Genomic DNA, 27,890 nt, shown 5'->3' with positions numbered 1-27,890 from the left:
GCCGTTTTTTGAACAAAAATGATGGGTTTGTGAAGTTTTGGAAAAAAATTTTGCACACTTTTAGTAAATATGTTTGAACACTAAATTGACATAGAAAATGGACAAAAACCTGTGAATGTTCTGACAGGAAGACGTTAGTAAATCAGCCCCTATATATCAGTAAGCTGGATGGTTTGTAGGGCTAACAATACATCCCTGTAATTCCATATTACTACAATTTTGGGCACAATCTAACGGAATAAAAGGTTAATTCTCTTTCCTGTTAATACTATGGAAAGCTAAAAAATGTTTTCTTCCTGGCCGCCTAGTGCTGCTTCTATCTTTGGCAGTGCTGTGTCATTTATTCTGTGCTACCTTATTACAATAAGCTAGGAACATGTATCTAAGGCTAGGTTCACACTGCGTTTTTGCAATCCGTTTTTGTTCATCCGTTTTTTGCAAAAAGCGGATGAAAAAAACGGATTGCAAAAACACAGTGTGAACCTAGCCTTACACATACATTGACGGACTGTCAATCATACAGCACATACATAGTGTTCTCCTTCATGTTCACTCATACACGCACCCATCATTCCTCACACCCATAACAGGTCGCCAAAGCAGTATGCACACACACCCTTTCACCACACATCACAGTATTTTCCTGGGTTCATCAGGGTCCCTTTGGGACAGTTAAAATGTTCAGCAAAGTCCCTTGAATTTGATAGGGTCCCGATAACTCTAAATTTGGCAGGACTATGAGGATCTGTAACTAGCCCTTCATGACTGCTCTCGGGGGTCCGCACCGAACACCAAACCTAAAAGAAAGAGTACAGTAGCTTAGTTACAGAAAAATATCAGCCTATGGGCAGTAGCAGGGGCGTAATTAAAATGTGTGCACCCCCCCCCTTCCTGTCTGACCTCAAACCGATAAAATGTAGTCATATCCTTTAAAGGGGTCTTCCACTCAAACATAACTTTTGAAATGTTGCTGCCCATGGTGAGACTAACAATTCCTTTCATACTTGTTATTATTTATTCAGTCTCCTTCCCCAAGACACAAAAATCTGTGTGTTAGCCTTTCTCTCTGTCTCCCCTTCCTTCCCCCTCCCTTTTGAGACAGATTATGTAAGCAAGCCCCTGGCAGGCTTTATCTGCAACATTGTAGCTTCTTCGTAATCCTGGGAGGGTTATTCACAGTGAGTTCATCAGCAACTTGACCTCAGATTAACCCTCCCAGCATTACAAAGAAGCTACAATGTTGCAGATGAAGCCAGTCAAGGACTTGTTTACATCAGCCGTCTCAGAAGGGAGGGGGAGACAAAGAGAAAAGCTAACACAGAGATTTTTGTGTCTTCAGCAGAAAGCAGCAGCTGAAAACTGGGGGAAGGAGACTGAATAGATAATAATAAGTATGGAAGGAATTGTTAGTCTCACCATGGGCAGCAACATATCAAAAGTTATGTTGAAGTGGAATACCCCTTTAACCTTTAACTACAAGTGCTCATCAGGGGCGCTTGCAGTTAAAAGAATATATGCAGCACCCTGAAGGCCCACTAGGCTACTGGGTGCTGCAGGTAATGGCTCAGAGGGACTGGTGTACTGCAGGAGTGGGCCACTGGCCCCCTGATGCAGCAGGCTCTGTATCAGTCGCTATGTATCAGTCACTATGGCTGCTATGGTGGTAGTTACGCCCCTGGGCAGTAGGGTGACAAGACATTGTCAGTGTTATAAAAAAAGATTTAGTTTATGAGGATGTCACCTGTGCAAATCCTACAAAGAAAAGCTGATGGTTGGTCAGTCCCACTCCAGGTAGTCGCTTTTCTTCACCATGTTTCTGTAACCAGGATTTGTATGCCTAAACAGATCGGACAGAACGCACAAAAAGTGAAACAGCCAAACACTCCTCCCTTTTCCTTTCGGCAGGAATCTGTATGATCCATAATGGGTACGAGAGAGAAGCCAAACACAATGAGCACATGTAAAAAGCTTATATAAGAAAACATCAAATAAATGTCAATGGGTGCCATTCATTTCAATGACCCAAACTTTAATGGGACTCAAGAGAGTGATCTGCTGCACGATTTAGTTCCATTGAATTAATATATATGGCTCAAACTGAGCCATTGAAATGAATGGCACCAGATGCTGTACACTACATACATTGGCATTCCTTTTTGGCAGGGTGCCAACAGATATCTGACAGACATTGTGAAACACAGTGTAAACCGTTTTTTCAATCGTTAGCCGTCGGCCGATTATTGCTCCATGTAATAGAGACAACAATTATTGACTGATTATACAGTTATACAGTATACAATTATACTGTTATACATTACCTCTCCATGCTCCCGGTCTTCTCCTGCCCTCTGCTTGCTTCCCGGTGCCGTGGCTTCAGTTTTAGAGTGGTTTGTCTGAGCTGACAGGCCGCTCATCCAATCACTGGCCAAGACCACCGGGATTGAAAGCAGAGGGAAGGAGAAGACCGGGAGTGTGGAGAAGTAATGTATAACAGCTTAGGGCAAGGGCTGCACGGACATCACTAACAATATACAGTATGTATGTATATATATATATATATATATATATATATATACTGTATATACAGCCCTTGCTAAATGATCATTAAGTCGTGTAAAGTGTACTTGTTGTTTAATTTTATTTATTTTTTTTTTTTTTTCAGAAATCAATAGTACAGGCGATTTTAAGAAACTTTGTACTTGGGTTTATTAGCCAAAAAATGCATTTTTATCATGAAAAAGCAGTTAAAGCTCTCCCCCCCCGTCTTCATTGTTTTCTATGGAGAGGGGAGGGGTGGAGGGAGATGAGGCAGCAAAACAGGACAACAAAGAGTTAATTTACAGCTACATCACCAGGCTATCTACTCTGAAGTCAGCACTGACCTCTCTGACCTCTGAATAGCGGCTTTCACACAGCTCCTGCTGTGTAATGCTTTGTTCTCTGCTCTCTGCTGTCGAAGAATCTCCCTCCTCCGCCCTCCATAAAACAGACAGAGGCACATCTGATGCAACAATACACGGTTTCCTGATAATGAGCAGTGAATTAGAGAGAGGAGGGGGGGACCTGGGGAAAGTCTTTTTGAATGCAGATAATGGCATATTTGCCTAATAAACCCAATTACAAAGTTTCTTAAAAATTGCCTGTACTATTGATTTCTGAAAAGAAAAAAAAAAATAATACGACAGTGACATTTTAAAGTCACAGCATCTTGGAATTAATTGGTTACTCTATGGTATGTGAGTATTTTCAGTCACTGGCAGGATTTTCTAATGACTGTATGGCGGTATTTTTGCTCATTGTAGGTCAGCATTCATTGTCAATGGGAAGATGGACAGAGCTTTTCGCTTTCAAAATCAAGCAACAAAATCGGTAAACTTATCCCTGTGCTCTGCAGATCACACACATTATACAGATTTTGGCACTTACATGATATGCTGCCTTTAAGCCACCATTGTCGGCTATATTTTCCCCAAGTGTCTGACGTCCATTGACCTTCTCTCCATTCACACTATACGCGTTATACTGACTAACCATGCACTCAGTACGATTTTTAAATGCCTCCAATGATGCATTTTGCCACCAAGGACGTAAGTTACCATCCTCATCGTACTCCCGGCCTGTAATAGAAATGATATGTGAATAGCATATTTAAAGGGTAATTGTCATTTAAAATATTTTTGCAGAAAACAATAGTACAAGCGATTGTAAGAAACTCTATAATAGGTTTTATTAGGCAAAAAAGACTTTCTGTACTCCAAAAGGTGTTTTGCAGCCCCCCCCGCCTTGACTTTATTTTTATTTATCTATTTGTATAGCGCACACAGATTCCGCAGCACTTCACCTATCTCTATCTTTTTGGGTTCTTATCTGTGCATTATCAGGCAAAGCTATTTTCATTAGAGAGGAGCAAAGTGAAGACGGATTTGATGTGTCCATTGTAACTTATGGAGGGGGGAGGGGCTGAGGGGGATGAGTTAGTAGACCAGCAGCTGTACAGTTTTCAGACTGTTTGGGCACATAAAACGCTGGATTCACAGGTCAGAAAGGTCACTGTTTATCAGGGATCTTGGTGAGATAAGATTGCAGGATGTAGTGTTTTGCAGGGCTGCCTTTTCTCCTCTCCGTGCTCACTCATCCCCCTCGGCCCCTCCCCTCTCCATAGAGCATATTGGGCACAGAAAAGCTGCTTCTTCTGAAGTGAGGGGAGAGGTAGGAAAACAGCTTTTTGAGTACAGAAGGATAATTTTTTGATTAATAAAACGTATTATAGAGTTTCTTAAAATTGCTTGTACTATTGATAGTTATTGTTTTCTTAAAAGTGACATTTAAATGACGGCTACATTTTAAGCACACAACAATAGCCACTGTGATCTTTTGATCTACATAAATCTAGAATGAACTAGGTTGAGAGGACAAGGTGACCATATAATAATGACTAACAAATCATTTTCATCAGTCAAAGTAACTTTTCTTGTGACACTTTTAGCCTTTCAAGCGGCTCCTGTCACTTACTGTATACTTAAATGCTGGGGTTAATGACAGGCAGCCATGTGATCACGGTAGACCGTCAATGACGGTGAAGACCCAACTGAGTGATCGCATTCAGTCCTCACCCACTATGGAGCGAGCTCTGTTTCATAGTTCAATACCCCAGCAGTACACAAACAGGAGGGATGATTAGGTACAATAACATGAACTGAGATCAGGTACAGCAACAGGGGACATGTACAGTAACAGGGGTGACTATAGGTACAGTAATGAGAGACAGGAAACTATCAGGTACAGCAACAGGTGCAGGGTAGACTATCAGATACAACAAGAGACAGGGATGGCTATTACGTACAGTAACAGAAGACAGGGATGGCTATTAAATACAACAACAGGGGACAGGGATGACTATTAGGTACAGCATCAGGAGACAGGGATGGCTATTAAGTACAGCAACAAGGGACAGGGATGACTAAGGTACAGAAACAGAGGACAAGGATGACTATTAGGTACAGCAACAGACGACAGGGATGACTATTAGGTACAGCAACAGAGGACAGAGATGACTATTAGGTACAGCAACAGAGGACAGAGATGACTATTAGGTACAGCAACAGAGGGCAGGGATGACTATTGAGTACAGCAGCAGAGGACCGCTCACTACGCGCTGACACTTAAAGTTTCGCACAGTGACAGTTTAACTCATTCATATACATGTATGTGGGGTTGTGCTGTCATTCAGCAACCGAAAGGGATTAATCCTTCAGTCCTGTATAAGGTAGAGAACTTCAGACACAGGCAGATAGGTGATAGGGAGATACAACAAATGATGCCTTTGTCTTTGCTGATGGCCATTTGCAGAGTACAACTAAAGTGATGCTGAGCCACAGCATGCACGCCTCCTCCCTTACCTTTCCCTCAGCCCTGTACGTCAATCAGGCAAAACAAAAAAAAGTGTTGGAGAGAAGAGGCGTGCATGAGCTCAGCTGCACTTCTGTAGCACTTCAGCTTACAATGAAAAATGCAATTTTATATCTTTTTAATAAAAATATGTAAGTTATTAGAAAACTTTGATAAATTAACATTAACATTTTATACCATGTAACCTAAACTCTACTCAAGAGAAATAAAGCTTCTGACCAAGTAACCGAGTAACAAACCTTGATCATCAAATGCATGTGTCAGTTCATGTCCCATCACTACCCCAATACCCCCGAAATTTAGAGCCCTGAAGAAGAAAGAGGACAAGAAAAGTATTAGTGAGAGTAGACATGCTACAGAGGGAAGAGAATGGAGAAGTTATCCGAAGAATAACTATGATGAATTAGGAACCCACAAATAATGATTGCAAGAGACAGCCATGAAGATTGCTGCTATACCAGTTTATATGTGCGTACAACTTGAACTAGGACCTGTAAAAATAAGGCTTTTTGTCATATACTGTATATGTTTTATTAAAGGACTGAGCGTTATACATTGCAATGGGTTCTGAAAGAATAAAGAGGTTCTTCACCAAAAAACAAATTTCTTTTAAATCAACTGGTGTCAGAAAGTGCCAGAGATTTGTAATTCACTTCTATAAAAAAAAAAAAAAAAAAGTCCTCCAGTACTTATCAGCTGCTGTATGTCCTAATGGAAGTGGTGTATTCTTTCCATTCTGGAGAGCAGGAGAGGTTTCCTATGGGGATTTTCTACTGCTCTGGACAGTTCCTCACATGGACAGAGGTGGCAGCAGAGAGCACTGTGTCAGACTGGAGAGAATACACCACTTTCTGCAGGATATATAGTAGCTGATAAGTACTGGAAGACGTGAGATTTTTTTTAATAGAAGTAAATTACCAATCTCTGGCGCCAGTTGATTCGAAAGATTTTTTTTTTTTTTTGCAAACTATCACTTTAATAGTTAAAAGGCCAGGTTCACACAGTGTGGTTGTAGTATACACAGAATATGTACACTCACCGGCCACTTTATTAGGTACACCATGCTAGTAACAAGTGGTCTTCTGCTGCTGTAGCCCATCTGCCTCAAAGTTGGACGTACTGTGCGTTCAGAGATGCTCTTCTGCCTACCTTGGGTGTAACGGTTGGCTATTTGAGTCACTGTTGCTTTTCTATCAGCTCGAACCAGTCTGCCCATTCTCCTCTGACCTCTGGCATCAACAAGGCATTTCCACCCACAGAACTGCCGCTCACTGGATGTTTTTTCTTTTTTGGACCATTCTCTGTAAACCCTAGAGATGGTTGTGCGTGAAAATCCCAGTAGATCAGCAGTTTCTGAAATACTCAGACCAGCCCTTCTGGCACCAACAACCATGCCACGTTCAAAGGCCCTCAAATCACCTTTCTTCCCCATACTGATGCTCGGTTTGAACTGCAGGAGATTGTCTTGACCATGTCTACATGCCTAAATGCACTGAGTAGCCGCCATGTGATTGGCTGATTAGAAATTAAGTGGTAACGTGCAGTTGGACAGGTGTACCTAATAAAGTGGCCGGTGAGTGTATAATATAAAGGATATGATGTTTTCTTGTTTTGTTATCCAACCCTGGTATTAACTAAAAATGCAGACAGTAACTGGGCAGAAGTCATGCTTTGCATATATGACCCTACAGAAATGATCACCCCTTTAATCCATGTCATTTTAGGTTCAAAACTGGTCAAGTGCCCCTTTTTTCTGATACAGAGCTCTTAAACGGGTAGTTCACCAAAAAATGTTTTCTTTTAAATTATCTGCTGCTAGAAAGTGTGAGAGATTTGTAAATTACTTCTCTTTAAAAAAAAATCTCCAGTCTTTCATTACTTATCAGCTGCTGTACGTCCTGCAGGATGTTGTATTCTTATCAGTCTGGAAAGAAGGGGATGCTTTTTTATGGGGAATTGCTGCTGCTCTGGACAGTTCCTGACATGAACAGTGGTGGCAGCAGAGAGCACTGTGTCAGACTGGAAGGAATACACTTCCTGCAGTGCATACAACAGTTGATAAGTACTGGAAGACTGGAGATTTTTTTTAATAGAATTAAATTACAAATTTCCTGCACCAGTTAATCTGAAAGAAAACCCCCTTTAATCCCCTGCGTAGCCACACAGCTCTTGGTACTAGGAAAAGCTTAAGAGTTTGCTGCACACTGTGTTATTATTGAGTGTAATGTATAAACTATGTAGTGAGCTTCTCCCACTCCCACTAGTGATGACAAAAGTTTCTATTTTAAACCTGTAGGCTACGGCTATGTAGGGGATATGGAGCTCGGTAACAGAACAAAACAAAATGCAGAGAATATCATTGGCCGTGTTATTTCATCTTCCCACATTTTCTTATAATTTACTTCCTACATGATATATTCTTAGCGAAAATATGCAAAACGCCCTAACAGAGGGAAGAACTCTTCATATATGTATATGCCTTCATATACATCAAAGTCTGACTCTATAGGCCATTCACACGTCCGTAACTGCGGATCCGCGACTACGGACAGGTGTGTATCCATGCCACAAATACAATGACAGGCCATGACATCACAACCATGATAGACTTCTGTAACAACTACAGGTGTGTGTATGGGGCTAGAGGAATCAATGGATCCGCAATCTGGGTTCAATTGCCAATAAGATATGCAGGTGTGTGAAAACAACGGCCGTTGTTGCTTTGACTTCAATGCATATCATTGCAGTATGAAAAGTGTATTACAGTGCAGCCTATGGAGCTTCCAGCAGGTCTATATCAGGTCCATGACTTATGTCTCTCTATGGTTCATTAAAGGGGTTATCCAGTGCTACAAAAACATGGCCACTTTTCTCCCTACTGTTGTCTCCAGTTCAGGTGGAGTTTGCAATTAAGCTCCATTTACTTCAATGGAACTGAGTTTTAAAACTCCACCCAAACTGGAGACAACAGTAGGGGGAAAGTGGCCATGTTTTTGTAGTGCTGGATAACCCCTTTAACCCCCAGACGACCCATGACGTAACCTTACGTCCTGGGTGTTTCTCCCGCTATGAAGCGCGCTCCGGAGCGGAGCGTGCTTCATAGCAGGTGGGGGCCGGCTGCAAACAGCAGCCGGGACCTCACCGGTAATGACACGCGTGTCATTAACCCCTTAAACGCCGCGACCGCGGCGCGACCGCGGCGTTTAAGTGTAAGTGACAGGGGGAGTCCCCTGTCACTTACCGATCGGGTCCCGATCAATGAAACGGACCGCCGGAGGTCTCTCACCTGCCTCCGTGCGGTCCGATCGGCGATCTGCTACACTGAGCCTGCACAGGCAGGCTCAATGAGCAGATCGCCGATAACACTGATCAATGCTATGCCTATGGCATAGCAATGATCAGTGTATAAATCAAAGTAATGTATGTAGAAGTCCCCCAAAGGGACTTCAAAAGTGTAGAAAAAAAAAAGTTCAAAACACTATTACACTACCCCAAAACCCCTCCCCCAATAAAAGTCTAAATCACCCCCCTTTCCCATTATATAAATAAAACATATAAAAATAAATAAATGGATAAACATATAATATACCGTAGCATGCGTAATTGTCCGATCTATTAAAATATAACAAGCGTCATTGTGATCGGTGAACGGCGTAGACGAAAAGAGGGGAAAAAGTGCGCAGATTACCGATTTTATGTTACATTATACATTAAAAAAAATCAATAAAAAGTGATCAAAGCGTCCGATCTTCACAAATATGGTATTAATAAAAACTAGAGATCATGGCGGAAAAAATGACACCCCATACAGCCCCGTAGGTGTAAAAATAAAACCGTTATAAGCGTCACAATAGGCCCATTTTATTAATATTTAATTGCCAATAAAAAGGATTTCATAAAAAAATACATATATAACATTAGAGAATCTGTGTAACCTGCATATGGTTGTGTTCAGACTGACCTATAGAGTAATAGTATCATGTTGCTGTTACCATATAGTGCATTACGTAGACACAGGAACCCCCCAAACGTTACCATATTGCATTCTTATTTACGATTTCACCTATTTATATCTTCATAAATAATATATTTGGAATTCCATCATACATGTTATGGTAAAATGAAAGACGCCATTACAAAGTACAACTATTCCTGTAAAAAATAAGCACTTACATGGCTTGTAGATAGAAAACTGAGAGTGCTAGAGCTCTTAGAAGGGGAGGAGGGAAAAACGAAAACACTAAGATCAAAATTTGCGCGGTCCACTGGGTCATTTTGGGCCTGGTCCTCAAAGGGTTAAGTCTTGGTACACTCTTGGAGCAGTGCGACTGTTTCATAAATACTGGCATTACACCTACAAGCCCCAACAATTTGCCTGAAAAGTCACTTAAAGTGTCACTCATTTTTTTTTTGCAGGAATCAATAGTACAGGCGATTGTAAGAAACATTGTAATTGGGTTTATTAGCCGAAAAATGCATTTTTAGCATGAAAAAGCAGTTTGACGTCTTCATTGTTCTTTATGGAGAGAGGAGGGGTGGAGGGAGATGAGGCACCAAAACAGGACAACAAAGAGTTAATTTACAGCTACATCACCGGGCTATCTCCTCTGAAGTCAGCACTGACCTCTCTGACCTCTGAATACGGCTTTCACACAGGTCCTGCTGTGTAATCCTTTGTTCTCTGCTGGCGACTAATCTCCCTCCTCCACCTCCCCTCTTCATAGGTTACACAGGGCCCGACTGATGTAAAAGAGTCGAGATTTCCTGATAATGAGCAGTGAATGAGAGAGAGGAGGGGGGGAGGCCTGGGGAAAGTCTTTTTGAATGCAGATAATGGCATATTTGCCTAATAAACCCATTTACAAAGTTTCTTATAATTGCCTGTACTTTAATTTCTGGAAAAAATGAAACAACAGTGACACTTTGTTATGAATAGAGCTGTGGGTATAGCCCGTGGCTCTATACATTCCTATGGAGGTGCCGGAGAGAGCTGAGCGCAGCACTCTTCCGGCTGACTCCATAGGAATGAATAGCCTCATGGCTCTATTCAGAACAAAGAAGACGGAGCCGATACGGAGATCAGCGGGGGGTTTGAAGGTATCTTACTTTAAGTTAATTTTTCCCGGACTACCTCTTTAAGTTACCACATTTACCCACAACCCGTGGATGTTGCCTTTTGCTGTGTAGAGAAGTCAAAGCATTATCTGAGGTACAAGATATTGCATTATTGATCCCAAAATGTTAGATGTTAGCTGTTGCTAATGCACTTATCGTCCAGTATACCCGCCACACAGCAAAGTCAATAGAAAGCATGGTACATTTAAGTAATTTGTCCATGCAGTGGATTATGCACAATCCTACTGTAATGAGGTGTCAAAGTATTGTTTGTGCACCACTCTGGCCGCCTCACCACTCGTTCCTCCTCTTCATGAATAATCACTGCTGCCAGGCCTCCTGCTCGCTCAGCTGTCAGCCAGTGTCTCTGATTGCAGATGAGTCCTCTGTATTATGTCTGAAAAAAAAACACTCAGATATAGCTGAATCAAATGTATTGGAGCTGTGCTATGTGTGCTGGCAGGTCTCTAGACAGGTGAGTTACCACTAGACCCCAGCTCCAATTTAAGGTCAGAGATTCAACTATATCTGAGTGTTTCTTTCAGACATAAACAGCCTACAAAGGACTGATCTGCAATCAGAGACACTGGCTGACAACTGAGCGAGCAGGAGGCTGGGCAGCATAGATTATTCATGAAGAAAAGGGAGGAGAATGAGTAGTGAGGTGTGCCAGAGTGCGGCACAAACAAATCCTCTTTGACTCTTCATCACAGTAGGAGACCTGAGGCTGTGCATAATCCACTGCACGGACAAATTACCGAAAGGCACCATGCTCACTAGAGACTGCCAGCTACAGTACACTGTCAGCACCTTAGGTAGGGCCCGGGAGCTGACAGATTCCCTTTAAAGTGGTTATCCAGCGCTACAAAAACACTTTTCCCCCTCTCTTGTCTCCAGATTGGGTGGGGTTTGGAACTCAGTTCCATTGAAGTAAATGGAGCTTAATTGCAAACCACACCTGAACTGGAGAGAAGAGAGGGGGAAAAGTAGCCATGTTTTTGTAGCGCTGGATAACCCCTTTAAGTAGTGAAACTGAACAATCCTTCAAAGTATGTACTTAGCCTACTCAATGTACTACATGCGCTGCCTTTGTTTTATATATCTTTGTTTCTTTTCACATATTTGAACTGCTTGCAAGCAAACATTTGTGGACCGTTTCTGTATTCTGGCTAGGATGAGTATGAAAGCTGAGCATACATACTTTGGGTGTGTGGGAGCATAGAACGGAGCCTGGAGGATTCCTGCTGGGAAGACAATTTCATTCTTGTTTGGCAAATAATAAGCGTTGACTGTCTGTGGTGTCATACTCCATCTGCAGAGAAAATTAGACTTACGGAAAATTCTCCTTAGCTCTTTATGTATCTCATAATGATGGCTTCATACAGGTCACTGATGTACCAGACAACTGCTAATGCTTTTAAAGGAGAACTCTAGTGTTTTACATTTTATGCTTAATTAACACACATTACAAAGTTATATATCTTTATAATGTATGTTAATTAGCTATCTGGCCCCACATGTGCACCAGTAGCCTTTTCTCTCCCATTCACTTCACTGGAACCCGGAAGTGAGGAAGATCCAAAGACGGCGACCTGAGTTGAAGGGGACTGAGGCCGTCGGGAAATTAAAGCGGTGATCCTCAACGGAGGGATGGTGAGTATGAAATGTATTCATGTGATAGTTGTTGTTTTTTTTTTTAGGAACACAGAAGATGTCCTTTAATTTCTATCAATGAATCAATGTTTCATCCTAAGGGTAGCTTCACACGTACTGGATCCACAGCGGATTTCCGCTGCGAGTTTGTGCGGATCCTGGTAGTGTGAAGTCGAATAGGTCACATACCCGCAGCAGAATTTTCATTAGGCTGCCAGTATGTGACCCGGCCCTTTTAACCCCCCCGCAGCCCGTAGCCCCCGGCCCGAAGCATACATTACCTGCTCGGCGACGTGGCTGTGTGGGAGGCTCCCGGCTCCCCTCGCTTCCCATCAGCCAATTAGTGCTGCCGTGCACTAATTGGCTGATGGGGACAGATGGGAGGCGGGAGCCTCACACACAGCCGCGTTGCCGAGCAGGTAATGTATGCTCCGGGCCAGGGCTGCAGGGGGTTAAAGGGGCTGGCTTACATATCCGCAGTGGAATGAAAATCCGCTGCGGATGTGTAACCCCATTGACCTTCACACTACCAGGATCTGCAGCGGATTTCGCTGCAAACGCGCAGCGTAAAATCCGCTGCTACAGTCACTGATTGGCTGAGCAGTCAGTCCATTAGCCAGGACAGGCATTTTCCCCTCCGAGTCGTGACATCAATACAACTGGGGGGGAAAATGACTTCCGGCGGGGGTCCCGAGGCCAGTTCCACTGCTTGGCGCATAAAAGATTATTTCTCCATAAGGTTGGGTTTACACTAAGTTTTTTTTTCATCCTTTTGCAAAAAATGGATTAAAAAAATGGATGGAAAAACGGATGCATTTGTGTGCATCCGTTTTTCTATTGACTTCCAGGTTTAAAACACACATTTATTTTTTTTAAACGCACATAAAAACACGGTCAACCACGTTTGTGTACGTTAAAAAAAACGGATGGATTTTGATTTTTAATTATAATGGAAGTCAATGGAAAAGCGGATGCACACAAATGCATCTTTTTTTCATCCAGTTTTTTTTTTTAAATCAGATGACAAAAACGGATGGAAAAAACGTAGTGTGAACCTAGCCTAACCAAATTATAATTGACAAGCGTGGCAAAATTGCTCTCCTAATGCTGACAAAGCCATAGCTGATTACAGCTATAAGGATATATGCCTGTCTGGCTTTGGTTAAACCCCTGATCACTAGGTATATAACAACATATTGTCACACAGTATATACTGTACTGAGACTTATACATGTTGCTGTTGGATGGGACGTTGATAGACTTACTGCTCTCTGTTTGGAGGTTTTCTTAGTTGCTCGGCCATAAGTTTAGCAGAAAAATTGTAGAAATTCAACATATTCTGAAAGAAGGAATCCTCGGAAACCTCAAACTAAAGGAAATACAACATATTAAAGCCTTTATTGATGAACAGAGAAGAAGTTACAATGGCCCAGATATAATAATGAGTTTGCATATGAATTCTGTTTAAAATCTGGCACACAGAGTTTGTGTTGTGTTCTAGATATTTCAGATACACTCATCCGGTGGGGTCTAAAAGGGGAGTGGCCTAAGCTGCAAGGGCCCTATTACACGGGACGATTATTGTGCGAAAAATCGTTATCTCGTTTAAATTTAAACGTTAATCGTTCTGTATAATTTCAGGCAACAATCAAAGAACCGTTCATATGTCGTTGATCGTTGATTTAGATCTGAATCTAAAATTATCGTTAATCATTCGCTGTAATCCCACATTCATTTGCTCAAGTTCCGCATTTGTTCGCTAATTGTTCAGTGTAATTGCACATTGCCCATTGTTTTGCTGGAATCAGAAGGAATAAACCATCATAGTAACGATCGCAGTAACGATCATAGTAACGATCGTAACTAACCACCATCGTTCTGTGTAATATGGGGAACGATTTCAGGTTACCGATAAACAATTTAGTTTGCGATCATTTATTGTTAGTCGTTTATCGTTAAAAATCGCTCTGTGTAATAAAACCCTAACACTGTGGGGGATTTTTACCAATAATACGCCTGGTTTACACCAGGTAAAAAGCACAGATTTTTGTGCAAACCACCCAGTTTGCGCAACAATCTGCCCCTTTTCCCTTATAAAAAAAAAAAAAGGTTTTTTTTTTTAACATACTCAAAAACGTAATTGACCTTATTTTTGAGTATGTAAAATAAAAATGGATATGTTTTGATCCATTTTTTAAAAATGGAAGTCAATGGAAAAATGGATGAAAACGGATGCACACAAATGCATCCGTTTTTTGTTTTTCTTGCAACAAAATGAATTGCAAAAACTTAGTGTGAACTCAGCCTTAGGGTACTATTGCACGGAACGATAATTGGCCGAATCGGCCTGATTCGGACGATTATCGCTCTGTGTAATAAATACAACGATCAGCTGATGACAACGATCATCTGCTGATCAATGATATAGGTTAGAACCTATATTTGTCGGGCGCAGACCGCGCATCGCTACCTGTAATAGCGTTGCGCGGCCGGCGACTGACGATATACCATTACCTATTCAGGCTCCTGCGGTTCGCTTCTCCCCGGGTCAGCTGACAGGCCGCTCAGCCAATCACAGGCCGCAGCGGTCCCAGCCTGTGATTGGCTGAGTGGCCTGTCAGCTGATAGGCCGCTCTGAAGCTAGAGCGTGCGGCGCTCGTTTACAGGTATTATCGGGCCCCCATCGGCCCGTGTAATACCACCCTTACACTAGATTTCCCCTGCAGATGTCAACTTCATTCATTATGACACCCAATATATATTACGTGGTCACTCACCCCATCATACACTTCATCCAGTTCCTTTGTGTCCAGGATAAAGTCAGGAAATCCTATCATGTCATATATAGCATCTGCCTGAAAAAAAGAAAATAAAATCCCTGTGGTTATATCCATAATCATCTGCACAGATGCTCCCGGCCTCATTCCCTCGCCTCACATGTTTTACTCTAGGGACATAACTATCCAGGGGAATTTAAGCAAAATCTTTCATCCTACACGGCTCTAATTTGTAGAGAATATATAAGGCCTGCTAATGATATCATAATAGGACATGTTGTTCTATCACAAGTGTCGGAGTAAGTAAGTTTAGTACAGCAACCAGTTACCTTGTGAAAACAAACGTCATATATCCTAATACTTGTGACTCCTGGATGAACTTCTCCATCCAATGTTTTTTTATATATATTCTTGCAAATATAAGTATGTGTTCAGTTTCTCCAGGTTTTTGCGGGCCCTTGGGCGGCAGAGCCTCGGCGGGCCCCTCATCCATCCATCCACTGTACACCCATTAGGCAAACACTCTGCAAACAGCCATCAACCATACACTATGCACAATTACTTGAAACACCACTAACATACACAAACACACATTGCTGACACAGACACTGACTGACACACACACTGACTTACACACCCCTAATGACATAAACACTAAGGGTATGTTCACACATACAGGTACATCTCTGCTGCGGAACTCTCCGTCTTGGAATCCCGCCTGCCTCAGTGTGACACTGCTTCTCTACGGGAGAGCGCACGCTCCTCCACTGCCGCCACTCTCCGCTTAAAGAAGTGACATGTCGCTGCAGCGGAGGAGCGCATGCTCTCCCATAGACCGGCTATGACACACTTAGACAGGTGGGATTCCGCCTGTTTTACTCAGTGTGAACATACCCTTACACAGACACAGTGACACACACACTGACTGACTAACACACACAGCAGTTACAGCTCAGTCTTCTCCTTCTTCCTTTCTGCTGGGCCTATCTCCACACTGGAAGGTAGAGGACCTGCAGGTCACGTGATCAGGTCTTTCACCCTTTTCTCTCTGTGCAGTTCCTGCTTTGTCTCCTTTGTCTTCTGATGTTCAGCCCGGTCACCCTGCACTACAGTGAGTGGGCTGAACATTAGAACACTGGGCCCCTCTCCCTCTCAGGGCCACTAGAGGTGATGTGGGCCCTTGCACTTGCCCTGGTAAGCCCGATGCTGGTTTACTAGCTGGAGCCCTGCTGCGGTCAGGCAGGGGTTAACTGAAGTTGAACAATAAAAAAAACAAACAATTCAACCCACCTGTCACCCATTCCCGGCAGCTGCGCGTCTCCCGTCACATTCCCGGCGCAGGCAGTTTGATGCACACTGCCTGCGCCGGAAGTCCCTGAAGCCTCTGTCATTTTCTCGAAGCTCTTCTGGCAGCCTGAGCTTCTCTAATGAGACGCTCAGCTGCTGGCGGAGCTTCAAGGACCTCTGGTGCAGGCAGTGTGCAGCACGGCTGCTGGGAACGGGTCACGAGTTCAATTGTTTGGTTTTTTTAAAGGGGTCTCCGCATAAGGTAGGGAGTTCCCCCACCGTATTAACTATACCCGGCGTTTAAGACAATCACCAACCTCGTGAAGATTTTTCGGGGTTAAAAAGTTTTTTATATGCCGGAAAATATGATACCTCTAATTTTACACTCTTGACCTTGGAATAATTTTGAATAATGTAATGTAATTGTAATGTAATTTACTGCTATTAAAAAAAATCTCCAGTCTTCCAGTACTTATCAGCTGCTGTTTGTCCTGCAGGAAGTGTTGTTTTATTTCCAGTCTGGAAAGCAGGAGAGGTTTTCTTTGGGGATTTCATCAGCTCTGGACAGTTCCTGACATGGACAGAGGTGGCAGCAGAGAGCACTGTGTCAGACTGGAGAAAATTCACCACTTCCTGCAGGACATACAGCGGCTGATACGTACTGGAAGACTGGATATTTTTTTTAATAGAAGTAAATTACAAATATCTGGCACTTTCTGATACCAGTTGATTTGAAAGAAAAAAAATCAACAAACTATCCCTTTAAATGTTCCTTTGTTGTACAATATAAAATAAAGTTCTTTATATGTAATTTTTATTTTTAAATCACCTTCTCCTTTGCTGCTCTCCTTGTCTTTTCATCCATCCATGTGAGACTTCTCAATGTAAACTCAAATGCAGCTCGTATCTCAGTGATCATCTGTTCTGCCTGAAATGGGTAAAATTTAGGATCAGCTTTTTTACAATTTTTAAAACTTGACTTTGGCCTTTCTAGTTGATTATATGTTACTCACAATGGTTTTACTGTTCTTATCAAAAGTAGATTTAACAAACAGAGATCCCAGGGCAAAACCGAGTGTATCATCTGTATTGGATAGACAGGTCTGCCATCGGGGAGTGCAGGACTGGAATACAAAGGGAATGAATGGTTAAAAGGAGGGAAGGTACTATCCCATGCAGTGGGGCATGGGGGAACCAAAAAATGTAAATTAAGATGACAAATAAAGAGCAGCCACTACGTTTAGGAAAAAGCTGAATAAATTTTAAATTACAATTTTAAATTTAAGATTACATTTTTTATTTTAGACTGTATTCATATGTTACAGGGTTTCCCTTACATCCCATTAGCATCACAACATATGCGTCTTGTGATGCCAATGGGTCTAAGGGAAAACAAATTAACATAATCATTTTAGCATCTCTGGTTCCACATATTAATTGCCCATTGTCAGGCTCATCCTAACTACTACTAACTACTTTAGGCTATGTTCACACCACCTACTATTTTTTAAAAGAACGACTGTTGTTTTCCATTAAAACAAAGGCGGTTCATTTCATACTGCAATGATATGCATTGAAGTCGATGGAACAACGGACGTTGTTTTCACACAATGCATTGAACAACGACCGTTCTTAAAAAAAAAAAGTGTGTTATATGAACATAAACATAGCCTTAAAGTGGTACTGTCACCCTAATTTTCCTTTGTGCTTTTAACATTGTTGGACAGTGCCACTAAGGCGGGGCTTAGGGAGCGTCCGTTAAAGCCTCCTCTCCCTTTCTTATCACAGGGATAGCAAGGATAAAAGCAATGGATTGAGGCAGGGGGAGGGGGCTCGCCAGATGCTAAGCCCCACCTTACTAACACTGTCCAACAATGATAATAAAAACACAGGAAAACGTTAATCACTTTCAGACTATGTTCACACAACATATTTGTCATGTATATTCGGGAGCACCTACCTACCTTATGGGGGCACTCATCTGCCTACTGGGGGACACCAGTCTACATACTGATGGCATTTATCTATCTTCTTGGGGGCACCTATCAGTACTGGGGGGCAACTATCAATATCATAAGGAACATCTTTATTTTATACAGTTCGGAAACTATCAACCTATTGAAAGAACCTCCCTACCTACTTAGTGGCAACTGCCCACTATGGGCACTTATCTACCTACTGGAGGTAACTGCCTACTTGGAGGCACCTATCCAACAGTAGGGGTATTATTATGATTTGAGGACTTATGGATATGGAAAATTGCAGAGACTAACATGTGTCTCCGAAAGATTCTGTGAAACTTATGGATAGGAGACACCATCAAGATGTCACCCATAAGTCACTGGATGTAACTGTACTTTAATCACTTATACTGTATGTGCTGGAGAACCTAATTTCAGGTCTTATCTACCTGTGTATAGTTACTGTATGGGGAAACTTCTGGTCTTTATATGTTGTATTCTCTTTAATAACAGTATAGTGATATTATTCAGCCACTATCTTGTGGTAAGGTTTGTGGTCATGGTATGGCTGGATATTGTGCCGATTGTAAACCGGTAGTATCGGCAATATTGTTTCATGGATATGGTAAATCAGATATGTACAAAGTAATAGACTACACGAAAAGATAAGGAAAGCAGGACTTGCACCTTTTTTGCCCCATAGAGTGACTCAAGGAGTTTGTCCTGGGCTTTTTCAAAACGAGAATCAAGGCTGGGGGACATCTTTTGAACAAGGTTCCAAATCAAGTAATTGTTTAGTATACTGGAAGACAAAGAGAAGTAGTCTTAATGCTAAGAAGGAAGATTTATGAAAAGAAAGTGAAAGAGAAAAAAGTACTCAACAAATAATAATATGACGGTAATAAAATTCATCATCGCCCATTGTACAGTGCAAAAACAGATAGCAGAGGATCTGTCAGCTGAGTTCTCCAACCTCCCTATGGGAAGAAGTAACAAGCCTCAAAATAAAGAGATATTCTGAAATCTAACATGTCGATCCTTTGTTTTACCTAGATACTGAGACCAGTGGACAGTCAAGATATATATATATATATATATATATATATATATATATATATATTATATAGCAACAATGGTTTAAAATTTAAGAGACTCTATCTCAGTGTAGTAGAAACTAGTGACAGATGTATCACTTACATTGTTCTGTGCAGCTGATCCAGAGATCTCCTCCGGAATAACATGGACAATAAGTAGTCCTCTCCATTATGTGCATGAGCCCAGTAGTCCTGGATATTCATGAGAAGCAGAAAACTCCAGCTGCTGATTGGCAGTTATCTATCCATGCTGTGTATAGGCAGCCAACTGTCAATCAGCAACTGGAGGGCGGGGGGAGGGGTGTGGCAAGAATCCTATTCTCCTGCATATTAGGAGAGCGGCTGAACAAAATGATGTCAGTAATTCAGCATTTCTGTCACTAGTTTATGCTGCCCTCATTTAATGCACCATAAACCTAGTGACAGATTCCCTTTAAAAATAGCATTAAAATCTTATGTTTTCTATTCTAAGGAAATACAAGTGTTTATTGTATTCCATCAATTTTCTATTATTATACACCAGGGGTGGGGAACCTCCGGCCCGCGGGCCGCATCCGGCCCCTGAGACCTCCCGATGCGGCCCGCGGCCCGCGGCTCCCCTGTGACACGCGCTGCTTTGGAGGAGGAAGGAGCCGGCGCACACAGCATCCTCTGTGACAGCTGCCGTGCTGTCTGTGTCGGCTCCTTCCTCCTCCAAAGCGGCGCGTGTCTTCAGTCTCCTGCGGGCCGCGCGCGATGACGTCATTTCATCGCGCGCCGCCTGCAGGAGAAGACCGGCACAGAGGACCTGGGAGAGAAGAGGACCTGGACAGCGTGGGAACGGAGGTAAGGTGAGAGGGATGTTTATTTTTTTTTTATTTGGGGGTTAAATAGGCTACCAGGGACATGCCTGATTGGGGGGGGGGGGATAACTAGGCTACCAGGGACATGCCTGATGGGGGGGGGGGTTAACTAGGCTACCAGGGACATGCCTGATGGGGGGGGGGGGGGATAACTAGGCTACCAGGGACATGCCTGATGGGGGGGGGGGGGGGGATAACTAGGCTACCAGGGACATGCCTGATGGGGGGGGGGGGGGATAACTAGGCTACCAGGGACATGCCTGATGGGGGGGGGGATAACTAGGCTACCAGGGACATGACTGATGGGGGGGGATAACTAGGCTACCAGGGACATGACTGATGGGGGGGGGATAACTAGGCTACCAGGGACATGACTGATGGGGGGGGGATAACTAGGCTACCAGGGACATGACTGATGGGGGGGGGGGGGATAACTAGGCTACCAGGGACATGACTGATGGGGGGGGGGATAACTAGGCTACCAGGGACATGACTGATGGGGGGGGGGATAACTAGGCTACCAGGGACATGACTGATGGGGGGGGGATAACTAGGCTACCAGGGACATGACTGATGGGGGGGGGGGGGATAACTAGGCTACCAGGGACATGACTGATGGGGGGGGGGGATAACTAGGCTACCAGGGACATGACTGATGGGGGGGGATAACTAGGCCACCAGGGACATGACTGTTGGGGGTTAACTAGGCCACCAGGGACATGACTAATGGGGGTTAATTAGGCTACCAGGGACATGCCTGATGGGGGTTAACTAGGCTACCAGGGACATGACTGATGGGGGTTAACTAGTCCACCAGGGACATGACTGATGGGGGTTAACTAGGCTACCAGGGACATGGCTGGGGGGGTTAACTAGGCTACCAGGGACATGGCTGGGGGTTAACTACAATAGCAGGGGCACTAGGCGAACAATACTTTGCCTTGCCCTGGGTGCTGCAAACCCCCGCTACTAACTGCCGCGCACGGTATGCGGCCCTCGAATGATTTTATAAATGCCCGACCGGCCCTCGACATGGAAAAGGTTCCCCACCCCTGTTATACACCATCACTTTCTAATCTGTAATGGTCTGATTTTTTCTCACTGTTCATGGGAACTAAGGTGCCGTGTAGAAAACTGCAGCCCTGCCCCTGGGACGTGCAGCTCTTGAATAGATCTGTGCTGTAGCCCCCTGTACAGTGGGTGCCTGGGATGCTGCTCTACTATGAAACAGTAAATACTGATGGAATGGCTGCGATATGCTGGAGCAGTGTACCATTCATTCTCAGGATCGGTGGGATTTCCAGCCATTTAATTCCACCAATAAATAATTGAGGGCATATCTTGCGGACGACATCACTTCATGAGATTTGAAAAGCCTTTTTTATATTATTAAAATAACCACTTTTGAACCACAGTTGCCAATAATTTGATATATAAAACTTTTATTATTATTATTATACTTTTAGCAAGTTATTAATAATACAAAATAGATTTATTAATGATTGAATAGAGAATAGTAAAAAATAATAATAGTAATAATAATAAATAGATGTAATAGATTTAATAATGATTGAATAGATAATAATAATAATAATAATAATAATAATAATAATTGATAATAAATAATTATTAAATAATAAATAGATGTAGTAGATTAAATAATGGTAATAAATTTAAAGGAAACCCGACACCATGAAAATACTACCTAAGCTATGGGCATCATGTTACAGAGCAGAAGGAGCTGAGCAGATTGATATATATCTTTATGGGGAAAAATCTGTATAATTTGTAATTTATTGATTGAAATCTCTGATATTTCCAGGCTAACGAGCCAAGTCCATTGAGTGACCCCGCCCACTGGACTCCTTATCACAGAATGATCAGGAATTTCAATCAACATGTTACATGTTATACTGAATCTTTTCCCACAAAGATATATATCAATCTGCTCAGCTCTTCCTGCTCTATAACATGATGGCGATAGATTAGATAGCATTGTCTTGGTGACAGATTCCCTTTAACCCCTTAACGACATCGGGCGTAAATTTACGCCCTGATGCCGGTAAGGGAGTTCAGAGCGGGGCCGCGCGGCGGCCCCGCTCTGAACCGCGGCGGTCCCGGGTGCCGCGTGTAGCCCGGGACCGTAGGTATTAGCGGGCACGGTCCGATCGCCGTGCCCGCTAATACAGTAATCAGATGCAGCTGTCAAACATGACAGCTGCATCCGATTACCGGATCCAGCGTCTCCCTGGTGTCTAGTGGAGGAGATCGCTCCTCCGGGATGTTATCCCGGAGGAGCGATCTCCGTTTCTGAAGCCGGCCGGGGACCGCTCCAAGATGGCGCCGTCCCCGGCTCGGCACTCGTTTACTTCCGGCTGCAGCAGCCGGAAGTAAACGAGTGCCTATCTCATGGATCTCTGCAGCATATCTATGCTACAGAGATCTCAATGAGAGATCAAAGCACTTATACTAGAAGTCCCCTAGGGGGGCTTCTAGTATAAGTGTTAAAGTAAAAAAAAAAGAGTTGTTAATAGTAAAAAGGCCCCTCCCCTAATAAAAGTCTGAATCACCCCCCTTTTCCCAGGTTATAAATAAAAGTAAATAAATAAATAAATAAACAAACATGTTTGCTATCGCCGCGTGCGTAATCGCCCAAACTATTAATTAATCACATTCCTGATCTCGTACGGTAAACGACGTGAGCGCAAAAAAATCCCAAAGTGCAAAATTGCGCATTTTTGGTCGCATCAAATCCAGAAAAATTGTAATAAAAAGCGATCAAAAAGACGTATATGGGCAATCAAGGTACCGATAGAAAGATCACATCATGGCGCAAAAAATGACACCTCACACAGCCCCATAGACCAAAGGATAAAAGCGCTATAAGCCTGGGAATGGAGCGATTTTAAGTGACGTATATTTGTTGACAATGGTTTAAATTTTTTACAGGCCATCCGATACAATATAAGTTATACATGTTATATATCGTTTTAATCGTAACGACTTGAGGAACATATATAACATGTCAGTTTTACCCCAGGGCGAATGGCGTAAAAACACATTTCCCCCAAATAAACAAAATGCTTTTTTTTTTTCAATTTCACCACACTTTGAATTTTTTTCTGGTTTCGCAGTGTACTTTATGCAAAAATTCAGCCTGTCATTGCAAAGTACAATTAGTGACGCAAAAAATAAGGGCTCATGTGGGTTTCTAGGTGGAAAAATGCAAGTGCTATGGCCTTTGATGCACAAGGAGGAAAAACCGAAAACGCAAAAATCGAAATTTGCTCTGTCCTTAAAGGGTTAAGGACAATTTCAACCTGAATCAAAAGTGGCTTTGATATGACATAATAAACCGTCTCTTACACTGGGTCTGTGTTGTTTACTAGTTCGGACACTTGCTGTAGATATTCCTTGCCGTACACCACCACAGGCTCTGTGTCATTGATCTCCAAAGGTGACAGCGCAAAGGACAAATAATCTATCCAGTCAAATGCAGGAGAAAGGTTCTGTGAAAATATTACACAAGTCTTAATACAACTTTTAGAGCCATAGAAATTGTGTTTTACAAGGAGGCAGTTTGTATTTAGGCGGAAATGTGACATAAGTGGAAATGCTGTTTGTGAAAAATCACAGAAAACTGAGAAAATATATATAGTAATACCTCTGTTCTTGAACTTAATTGGTTCAGAAGGGCAGTTTGAGAACCGAGCAGCGTCTTTCCAGAGAGAATAATGTGAATATGCATAATTTCTTCCAGCAGCCACCAATAATTACCTACAGTATGATTTATTACATTGTATAGGGCCCAGTCTAATCCCTGCAGTACAGGACAGCACTATACAGCACATAACACTACTATACTATATTGTACAGGACATTATACACAAGAAACATTCAACAGAACCAGCAATTATAGTACAGTAGTCACCAACTCCTCACTCATCCTTTACTGTATAGAGTCCCCCACCCCAGCATTGTAACAGATGGGGGACTCTGACTGTACTACTACTGTACTGTGTATGCACTTCAGCAATTTTATACAGTGCTGTACAGAATGGGAGATGGTGGTGCACTGACTGTACTACTACTGTACTGTATATGCACTCCAGCAGTCTTATACAGTACAGGATGGGAGATGGTGGTGCACTGACTGTACTACTACTGTACTGTATATGCACTCCAGCAGTCTTATACAGTACTGTACAGGATGGGAGATGGTGGTGCACTGACTGTACTACTACTGTACTGTATATGCACTCCAGCAATCTTATACAGTACTGTACAGTATGGGAGATGGTGGTGCACTGACTGTACTACTACTGTACTGTATATGCACTCCAGCAGTCTTATACAGTACTGTAACAGATGGGAGATGCTGGTGCACTGACTGTACTACTACTGTACTGTATATGCACTCCAGCAATCTTATACAGTGCTGTACAGGATGGGAGATGGTGGTGCACTGACTGTACTACTACTGTACTGTATATGCATTCCAGCAATCTTATACAGTACAGAATGGGAGATGGTGGTGCACTGACTGTACTACTACTGTACTGTATATACACTCCAGCAATCTTATACAGCACTGTACAGGAGGGGAGATGGTTGTGCACTGACTGTACTACTACTGTACTGTATATGCACTCCAGCAATCTTATACAGCACTGTACAGGAGGGGAGATGGTTGTGCACTGACTGTACTACTACTGTACTGTATATGCACTCCAGCAATCTTACACAGTACAGTGCTGTATGTGAAGCCTCACCAGTGCTAAACTCATCACATACAACCCATGATCCATGCTTGCAATAACGTTTGGATACCGAGCAAAGTTTGAATTTCAAATGGTACTTCTGAGTAAATTTTCATTTCAATACTGAACAGTTGTAATTCTGAAGTGTTCGAGCACCAAGGTATTACTGTACTATGGATTTAGGCTTTAGATATCATTGCTGTGACTGTAAATATTGTAATAAGCATTGTGAAGATTTTATCATCTCACCTGCAGTTCAGCCACCGTCATGCGATTATAAATCTTTTCCTCATCCCGACGCTCATCTTGTGGAACAGTGAGATTGGCTAGCAAGGTCTCAAGCTCCAGAATCTGGGTCATCTGTATTTCCACAGAGCCAGGATAGCCCCCAAGCAGTGTCCCCACATCTACCATGTATTGCTGATACGCAGCAAGCACCTGGACACAAAAACAAAAAAGTGCCAGCTAAATCAGTACATAGTGCATAGTGCTTACACTTTCTAGTTCCTCCATTAAACACATAGGGGGACATTTACTAAGTCTTAAATGAAGCCCCCGTCTCCATTTTTCCATAAAGCCGGCGGAACCTGTGCCCATTGCAGGACTTACACAGAAATGGTAAAAAACAAATAAAAAAAATTAAAATAAAAAAAAACAGAAAACAAAACGCCACTGCGGCACAAGGTGTGTTTATTTTCATGCGTTTGCGGTTTCTCTGGTGTTTTTTCTGGTCTGTTTTGTGGTTTAGGTTTAGGTATTTTGTGTGCTAAACTCTTTCCCCTCTGCCATCGCATGATATAGATGCTGGACCACAAAAGGTGATAAAAAGACTAGGAAAAAAAGCTATATACGCACACCAATGGGGTTTTTGAGACAAGCAGAACAATCCCATTGAAGTCAATGGGAGAAAACACCACTCCCTCAGCATGCTGCAGTTTGTAATTTTCTTGAGATTTTGATAACTTAGATTAATGATCTTCTTAGTGAGCACAAAGTAATAAAGCCTGTGTAACATGAAATACCCATACATATATATATATATATATATATATATATATATATATATATATATATATATCTATGCTAGAAAAGAAAATATACATGCTAAAACTAGTTGTAATATCAGTGAAGAATATAAAAACTACATACAAATCATACAAGCCATGGCGACTGACCTTCCCATTAGCCGTCTTATTTAGATAATAATCTCTTGATGGAAGAAAAAGTCCAGACTGATCTACCTGGAGAAAAAGAGAAGTTTGAGGTAAAATACCCATGTGTACCAGTATTTACCCCCAAATATTTTCTTTGGTCTTTGGATGCATTTGCTGTTTGCATAAAGAAAAAGGACACCACTGATATGGTGTTTAAAGGGGTACTCCGGCGAAAATATTTTTCTTTCAAATCAACTGGTTTCAGAAAGTTACTTCTATTTAAAAATATCCAGTCTTCCCATACTTATCAGCTGCTGTATGTCCTGCAGGAAATGGTGTTTTCTTTTCAATCAGACACAGTGTGCTCTCTGCTGACAGTGCTGAGTGCAGGACACACAGCAGCTGATAAGTATGGAAAAAGATTTTTAAATAGAAGCAAATTACAAATCTATATAACTTTCTGAAACCATGTGATTTGAATTAAAAAGTTTTTTGCCGGAGTGCCCCTTTAAAGAACCTAACATATTTTGCATTGGGCCCAGGAGTCTCAAGTTATAGAGCAGTTTCTGGTCCTATTCTCTGCTTTGACACACCCTCTCCAACCTATCGAGCAGGTGATTTTATAACCTTTGTCACATTTCCAACATTTCCATTCCTCCTCCCACCCCCTTTCCTTTCTTCTCCTTCCTGAGAACCCACCTTCACTTCCAGTCATCTGCAGAGATAAACTCAGTAATTATCTTAGTGTGACAATTATCCTGTTCTACACTGATCACAGACTACCCTACAGCTCCTGCTATATATCATCCATCTATTCTTTTCTCCTCTTCTCTACATGTATAACACATTCCCTTCTATAGATAATACTGGATTGTCTGCGCTTAAAGGTGTATTCCTATCTATCAAGAATTACTAGGATAACATTAGAATCGGTGGGAGTATGAAGTTTGGGAACCCTGCCCTCCTAAGAACAAAGGTAACAAAGGCTTTCCTCCTGCACAGCAGCACTCTCATCTATCTGATGTACTTGGATATTTAGGTGAATAGGGCGGCATATTGCGTGGATGGAGGAAACTGATGTACAAAAAAAAAAACATGCATTAAAGGGGAACTCTTAGCAGGTTAGATGACTCTAACCTGCTGATGTGTCCCTATTGCACAGGAGAGGCAGAGGAGGAAGCTATGTCTTCACGGAACGTCCGGTCTCAGAAAAGATCATCGCGCCCGGATGATCTCTAGTGCCGCTGAGTTCTGATGCGGGTGCATCCGTGCGCACCCGCATCAGAACTCCCCACTTCTCACTATGGAGCGAGCGGCTGGAGCCGCTCGCTCCATTGTGTGCACTGACTGCGTTTTCTGCGGCTGCTATTAAAAATGTCAGTTTTCTACAATGCCGCTAGGGATCCCGGCCGGAGTGTTTACCCTGTGTATACACTCCGGCCGGGATTCCCTCGGCCTTCAGCACAAAGTAGGTTCCGTACCAATCACGGACGTTGCAACAACGGCCATCATTAGTACGGAAATTAAGTTGTGTGAACATGGCCTTAACATGTCTCTGTGACAAAAATTATCTGAACAGCTAGGAAGATTCGGTGTATGGCCCGTAACAACCAATCAGAGTGCAGCTTTATTTTAGTAGATATTTATACCTGAGAAAAATAAGTAATGGAAGCTGTGCTCTGACTGGTTGCTATGGGAAACAAAGAGAACCTCACTATAAGGCTATGTTAGCAGAACATACTTTTTATGACAGGAAGGGACGTTGTTTTCAATTAAAACAATGGCCGTTCTTGTCATAAAAAGTGTTGCATTAAAGTCAATTCAAATAACGGCCATTG

The 27,890-nt window shown here is 42.5% G+C and overlaps 1 protein-coding gene across 2 annotated transcripts in view; it reads right to left on the bottom strand.

Moving 5' to 3' along the window:
* Positions 1 to 477: 477 nt before the first annotated feature.
* Positions 478 to 27,890, bottom strand: part of ECE2 (endothelin converting enzyme 2) — a 68,967-nt gene continuing 41,554 nt past the window's right edge. For both annotated transcript variants that reach the window (XM_069973464.1, XM_069973463.1), the window contains exons 7-19: positions 26,074 to 26,139; positions 25,148 to 25,336; positions 23,505 to 23,647; positions 18,890 to 19,004; positions 17,255 to 17,365; positions 17,071 to 17,169; positions 14,955 to 15,032; positions 13,443 to 13,546; positions 11,726 to 11,836; positions 5,649 to 5,716; positions 3,427 to 3,617; positions 1,742 to 1,837; positions 478 to 797 (exon numbers count right to left, since the gene is read on the bottom strand). In XM_069973464.1, the coding sequence (XP_069829565.1) occupies positions 621 to 797; positions 1,742 to 1,837; positions 3,427 to 3,617; positions 5,649 to 5,716; positions 11,726 to 11,836; positions 13,443 to 13,546; positions 14,955 to 15,032; positions 17,071 to 17,169; positions 17,255 to 17,365; positions 18,890 to 19,004; positions 23,505 to 23,647; positions 25,148 to 25,336; positions 26,074 to 26,139 (1,548 nt within the window). In that variant the 3' untranslated portion in view covers positions 478 to 620. The remainder of the gene's footprint in view (positions 798 to 1,741; positions 1,838 to 3,426; positions 3,618 to 5,648; positions 5,717 to 11,725; positions 11,837 to 13,442; positions 13,547 to 14,954; positions 15,033 to 17,070; positions 17,170 to 17,254; positions 17,366 to 18,889; positions 19,005 to 23,504; positions 23,648 to 25,147; positions 25,337 to 26,073; positions 26,140 to 27,890) is intronic.

This window comes from Dendropsophus ebraccatus, chromosome 6 (genome assembly GCF_027789765.1).
Source record: "Dendropsophus ebraccatus isolate aDenEbr1 chromosome 6, aDenEbr1.pat, whole genome shotgun sequence".
NCBI classification, from domain to species: domain Eukaryota; kingdom Metazoa; phylum Chordata; class Amphibia; order Anura; family Hylidae; genus Dendropsophus; species Dendropsophus ebraccatus.
Note: the sequence above shows the minus strand (reverse complement) of the source record. Positions and strands in the feature narration are given on the sequence as shown.